Source organism: Saccostrea echinata, unplaced genomic scaffold (assembly GCF_033153115.1).
Source record: "Saccostrea echinata isolate AGI-Se365-2 ecotype Australia unplaced genomic scaffold, CSIRO_AGI_Sech_v1 ptg000005l, whole genome shotgun sequence".
Lineage (NCBI taxonomy): Eukaryota > Metazoa > Mollusca > Bivalvia > Ostreida > Ostreidae > Saccostrea > Saccostrea echinata.
Genome location: NW_026889754.1, coordinates 17,489,585 through 17,496,517, shown reverse-complemented (window position 1 = coordinate 17,496,517; position 6,933 = coordinate 17,489,585). Strand labels below are relative to the sequence as shown.

Genomic DNA, 6,933 nt, shown 5'->3' with positions numbered 1-6,933 from the left:
TTATATATGTTTGCTACTGTATGTTCTAATGCATCACAAATTTTATGTAGAACTACTATGGTTATTGGTAAACGAATATCCATTGAAGGTCTCGTTTTGCGACAAGAACTTAATAGTTTTTGAACAAGGAAGCATGACGTATTGTCAGGCAAGTTATTAATTCTATGTATATATGCTATTGATGAAATAAATGACACAATGGAGGAGGCTGCATAACCTTCAGCAAATAAATAAGAGATAAACAAAGCCAAAGTATCCTGAGACAATGGAAGATCATTACTGATATTAAATTTGGTCGCAAAATTTCTATAAATAGACCATGCCCGTTTATATGCCTGAGTGGAAGCTGGTGCCAATGTTGAAGTCAACAGGTTCCTCAAGACTGGTTCTAAGGTGGTAATGCTGGCAGCTGAGGAATCACCATTGGTTCTTTGTCCATCCAAGGAGCCAGTTGATGGAATTGCTGCACCTTCAAACGAGACAAGCAGTCACATAGAATATTTTCTTTGGTACCAAGATGCCTAGCTTGAAACAAAATGTTAGACTGCAAACAAATGAGCACTAACTCTCTTACGAGATACATTATATGTTTATCCTTAGACGATTGCTTGTTAATGATATGCACAAGGGCATAATTGTCTGTGTAAAAATAAATACACTTATTTTTCAAAATATGACTCCACACCTTAAGAGCTAACACTATTGGATAAAATTCCAAGAGAGTAATATTAGATTTTTTCCAATTATCATTCCAAGTCCCATAGAACCAGTGCCCACCTAACACTGCCCCATAACCAATGGATCCTGAAGCATCTGTATACAATTTCAATTCATTAGAATCTACCCACCTATCAGGTAAGAAAACTGACCTACCATTAAATTGTTCCAAGAAGGCTAACCAAGTATGCAAATCTGCTTTTACCTCTTTGTTTAGTCTAATGCGATAATATGGTCTTGTTATGCCAATATTAGTATTGATAAGTCGCCTTAGAAATGCTCTTCCTGGCAAGACAACATTACAAGCAAAATTAAGAAGACCAATTACTGATTGCATATCCTTCAAAGTAATCTTTTTGCTTGGTAAAAGCTCCTCAATTGTATCCCTACATTTTTTAACTTTAGCAATAGGTAGTCTTGCCTCCATCATCTCAGTGTCTAATTCATAACCCAGAAAAGTCATTACCTTGTGAGGACCGAATGTTTTATCCTTAGCCATTGGTATACCAATGTCAGCACAAACTGTTAAGAATGCCTCAAGTTTTTTGTGGCATCCTGTAGCAGATTTGTCAACAATTAGAAAATCATCTAATACATGAGTCATAAATTTAATACCTAATTTTTCCTGAGCTATCCACTGAAGTGCCGTACTAAACCTTTCAAATATCCGACAGGAAGAACTGCAACCCATCTGAAGACATGTATCAAAATACCATTGACCTTGCCATGTGAAACCAAAGTATTTAAACTGTGATGCATGTAAATTGATAATTCGAAATGCATTGGAAATATCTGTTTTGCAACAATATGATCCTTTCCCACACTGTTTAATATTTTGAATAGCATCCTCTACAGAAGAGTATTGAACAAATGACTCCTCTTCAGGTATGCCATCATTGACAGCCTTACCTTCTGGATATGACAAATGATGTATCTTACGGTACTCACCCTCTGTTTTCTTGCTAACTAGACCTAAAGGGGAACAATGTAAAACTGGCATTGGCTTTTCTATGAAAGGACCCATAATTCTACCCAAATGTATCTCCTTCTCTAACTTCCTGCTGATAACCTCTGGTAAGTCCTGTGCTGATTTTAAGTTTTTTGAAAGAATATTTCTAATTTCCCCTGTGTATCCAATGCTAAAACCATATTTAAACCCATTAACTAAAAATTCTGTTTCTACTTTATCATACCCCACCAACCAGTACTCTAACCTATTGGGATTTACCGGCGTAGGACCCTTTTGTGGGATAAGTTGCTTTTGAGGATTTAGAATTACCCGTGTTGGTTGATGTCCCATTTCCCTGAAATAATTTCTGGGTTCTGAATTTGTCCAAGAAACGAAATGGCCGTTGAATAGTTTTTTTACATGAATAGATTGGATGCATGCCACCACAGTTAAAGCATCTGTGTTGGAATTTGCATGTAGCACCTAGCCTACAATACTTTTCAGCTTTGTGATATGCAAAGCACACTCCATGAGGGACTTCCTCATACCTGCTAAATGTCGACCGGTCTGATGTTATTTTGGTTAACTTTTTTTCAGATTGCTTGAGGCGAGCATTGACATATATCTCCATATGGACATCACCCCATTCTACCTCACCTTGTTCTATGAGTTCCCTGAACTCCTTATCATATCTTCTCCAATCCCCCTTTTCCTCTGCAATTTGCCTAACTGATTCCATATGTTTTGCAAGCTTTGGCTGTGCAAGTGTATCTTTAATGCAATAAATTGTCGCATACCTATTCCATGCAGTTACCCAGTCATGCAGGGATAATGAGCCATCCCTAAATTCATCATCATCTGTGGACTGCATATTGTGAATTACCACCTTACCTGTCTGATCTTGTTCTTCCACTTTGATAGAATACTTACTTTTTCCCTTTTCCTTTTTTAACAACAAAGCCATATCAACATATTGTTTTGACCAAATTTTAGATTTGATTTTGTCAGAAACCCTTGCCTCTATTGGCACTGAGGAGCTCACAAATCCCGATTTCTTACCTGCATTTTCTACAGGTGGGAATTCAGTACCCACAATCTGTGAACTGTGTTCGGCTACAACATTTGATACCAAACCTGAAATACCTGCATCCCCTGACTTATTCATTGTGTGGCCCTCCAACCCAGGAGGGCTTGCTGCTAAGCTGTTGCTTGCAGAGGTGGTAGCATTATTACCCTGTTTACCCCCCATATTATGAACAGAGATACTCCCCTGATGTTGTAGCAATGGTTGTATCTCTGCTAGCACGTTCTCTGTGACTGACTTTGTTATGGTTTGGGTTAATTCAGCTAAGGTTTCAGGGGGTACACTGAGGGGTGGAGTGCTTGTATCGCTTGCCACAGCATCAGTAGTGGTGGGCCCTCTCGTTTCCTTTTGGCCACGACGTGGTCTTTTCGCCTGACTTGTTTTGGGCTGCTGGGATTTATTCCTTTTTCCTGGCATAATGTTGGTAAACCTATAGAATTGTAAAATTGAGGCAGAAGTATATTTCCAATATTTAACATAATAAAGGTCTAAATGTCAATTGACCGGAACTGCACGAGTCAGATCAGATACACCAGTACCATGACCACGCATATAAGCATGTTAATACTTAAAATTACATTATATAAACACTTGAATGCATCGAATACAAAGTAATATAAGCCTAAATATCAATATTGACCAGGACTGCGCGAGTCAGATCAGATGTATAAGTACCTTGAGTCCTTGACCACGTATGCGATCATGTTAATACTTAAAATTACATTGTAATGATTGTATAACCACTTGAATGCATCGAATACAAAGTGTACATCCTATTAAACAAACGAGAAAGTTGTATAACCTGAGACTGTTTCCAACAGTCACTTTCCGTTAAATTACACCCTGTACTTATCTACAGTTGATGACAAAATTCATCCCGGAAATGTCACAATAAAGAATAGAACCAATATTGTTCTGAAACAGACAAACATTTCCCGCACTACTGTATAGCAAATCACACCACTCATTGTGCGACTGCAGTAGCCATTAATCAACTTCTCTGGAATCGCTGCTGGTCAGTAAGAACTAGCAGCCACATAAAACAGAACGCTGACATCAGTAATAAATCACCACTTTTGAAGTCGATTCACCCCGTGCCGTGTCAAATTCCAAAGTAGGCTGTAGTGCCTTTACCAAAGACAACTATGGATTGTTAATTGTTTCTTAAACAAGCAATAAAACTGATCATGGTGGTCCTAAAATAATCGAAGCAGATATAATTCACAAAGAAACGCCGTCCAAACACTCAAAATCATACTTTTAAATAAAGCATCTATAATCAATAAACCTAAATGTATTTTTTTTTTTTTTTTTTTTTTTTTTTTTTTTTTTTTTTTTTTAAACGAGTGATAGGCATATTTTACGATAAATCTAAGAATAAAAAACGTGAATCATTGATGGAACAAAAACATGTGCATGATATATTATAAATGTAACAAGGGGACAGCGAATACAGAACGGAATTTAATTAAGTAATCAACAAATACCGCAACAAACAAATTGGCAAACATCCATTTTCCGAACGATTTCTTCACAGAAAAAAGGATAATTAAGGAACTAAAACGAAAACCCAAGCGGGTACAAATGGCAAGTACAATGACTGCCTGAAACTTGTACTTAGGCCTTGCCTAGAGTACTGTAAAATTAAACAGTTTTAGTAATCAACTAATACCGTAACAAACAAATTGGCAGACATTTCTCCAACGATTTTCTTTCACAGAAAAAGGATAAATCCGGAACGCATTAATTAAAATACATTCCTAGATAAATCAAATAAAATCGATAGAAAAATCGCCAGGGTAAAAGCTGAAACTAAAACGAAAAAACCCAAGCGGGTACAAATGGCAAGTACAAAAGACTGCCTGAAACTTGTACTTAGGCCTTGCCTAGAGTACCGTAAAATTCAACAGTTTTAGTAATCAACTAATACCGTAACAAACAAATTGGCAGACATTTCTCCAACGATTTTCTTTCACAGAAAAAAGGATAAATCAGGAACGTATCAATTAAAATACATTCCTAGATAAATCAAACAAAATCGATGAAAAAATCGCCAGGGTAAAAGCTGAAACTAAAACGAAAAAACCCAAGCGGGTACAAAATGGCAAGTACAAAAGACTGCCTGAAACTTGTACTTAGGCTTTGCCTAGAGTACTGTAAAAATTCACAATATTTTAGTAGTCAACTAATACCGTAACAAACAAATATTGGCAGACATTTCTCCAACGATTTTCTTTCACAGAAAAAGGATAAATCCGGAACGTATTAATTAAAATACATTCCTAGACAAATCAAATAAAATCGATGGAAAAATCGCCAGGGTAAAAGTTGAAACTAAAATGAAAAAACCCAAACGGGTTTAAACTGGCAAGCACATTGAATGCCTGAAACACATACCTAGGTCATGCCTATAGTACTGTAAAAGCCACAAATTTTTTAATACTGAATTTCACACATAAAGGTTGAAATTAAAATGAAAAAGGACAATGATTGGCAAGCCAATATCTGGTAAGCAGAGTTAATTTTTTTTTTTTTTTTTTTTTAATTTATTCTTCTTATTATTACTATTTTTAAAATATATAATTAATTTACAAAAACTGAAAAATTTAAGCATGTTACATATACCCTATCCAAATGATTTTGAACAAAGGAAAAAGTGACAATCCTGTTCCATTTTCTAGAAACTCTATTTTCTCGCTGAAATTAACGCTCCCCTTATACTCCTATATAAATGTACATTCCCTTGTTTGTTCAGATGAACTCCGTCGCATACAAATTTCCGACTACAATCTCCTTCACTGGGAGAAACAAAATAATTCCCGTGTTCCCAAAAAACACAATAACCTAGTGATGGCAATGCACCTCTCAATATTGCATTCACTCTGTCTGCTACATCATTGTACTCAAAATTAACCTTAGATCTTGGCAATAATTTGCAAACAATTATTTTCGCAACATTATAGCGGCGATGCATCACCGATACCACAGTTTCAATTTCTGCGGCCAACAATGTAGGATCTGTACTGGGAACGATGTCGTTCTCCCCGATCATTAAAACAACTACCTCGGGACCTAAAGCAAATACACTCTCCATATCCTTAGATATTATATCGCGAACCTTCCTTCCACCCACACCCCTGTACAAAACGGAATGCGTTTTTCCCAGACCAAGATTTGCAGAATATCTAATGTCATCACCATGTTTCAAGAATTCGTGAAAACGACGCACAATTGAATGACCAAGAATGACAACCGAAGTTTTGCACATTGAAGACATGATAAAATAATTTTACTCACCAAGTACTTGATAAAATAAATAACAAACTTGAAAAAACGTCCGTCCTCCAAGGCTGTAGGTGGGAGAAGAGGCAGAGTGACGCACCGCGTGGCCGAAATGTTAAATGTTTGATTTTGATTGGTCAATCTCTGCCTCTCCTAAGACATGAAACAAAATAACCATTATAATACATCACGATACAATATATCAGACTTGAACATTCAAGGAGGACACTTATTGATTACAATAAAAAATTTTAAGTAAACTTAAATTTATATTGAATGAGGAGCAGTGATAACATGGCAGCGAAAATACTACATTTATCTAAATAGAAAAAGAAAATGAGCTTCTGTAATTGGCTCTTTTATAGGGCTGGGTATCGGCTGGAATTTTGTATTGCGATATCTTAAACTGTATCGCGATATGTATTGCAATATTTTTAATAACAGTTAAAATGATCTTTTCTTATTTTATTAACCTTGATTTATAATCCGAGTGAATAAAACTAAATGTGTGTTATAAATACCTTGTAGCAGAAAAAAAAGTTCTTGTCGATTTCTCTTCAGTTTTGCAACGAAATACAAACATACAACAGTAACCTTATTGTTTGGCATGATTGAAAGCGTTTCTGGCATCTTAAATGTCGCAATTTACTTTAGAAATCCCAAGCTTAAGCATTTTACCGATATACCGGTACTTGAAAATCATATCGATATACTATCCGATATTTTTTGTTAATGAATCGCAATATACCGGAATATCGATATTATTGCGCAGCCCTAATCTTTTAGAAAAAATGAAAAAGAGGACAGAATTGTATTGCTTAAGACCCAGTTTTCCAGAGTACGGGTCGCCCGCGTGGCGCAGTGATTAGAGCGGCTGCTCTAGAGTTGCGAAGTAAGGAGT

General features: G+C 36.2%; 1 protein-coding gene across 1 annotated transcript; it reads right to left on the bottom strand.

Annotated features, from left to right (window-relative positions):
• Positions 1-323: 323 nt before the first annotated feature.
• LOC133179840 (uncharacterized) lies at positions 324-3,469 on the bottom strand. Its single transcript, XM_061314543.1, has 2 exons — positions 3,426-3,469; positions 324-3,180 (listed from the first exon to the last, which is right to left on the bottom strand). The coding sequence occupies exons 1-2, from the start codon at positions 3,452-3,454 to the stop codon at positions 1,932-1,934; spliced, it is 1,278 nt and encodes a 425-aa protein (XP_061170527.1). The 5' UTR covers positions 3,455-3,469; the 3' UTR covers positions 324-1,931.
• Positions 3,470-6,933: the final 3,464 nt, after the last annotated feature.

What these genes read in the sequence shown, in the direction of transcription:
- LOC133179840 (XM_061314543.1), bottom strand. Translation starts at nt 3,454, where the DNA reads ATGATCGCATACGTGGTCAAGGACTCAAG. An exon ending in TACGTGGTCAAGGACTCAAG is followed by an intron (nt 3,181 to 3,425) that starts GTACTTATACAT and finishes ACAATTCTATAG; the next exon opens with GTTTACCAACATTATGCCAG.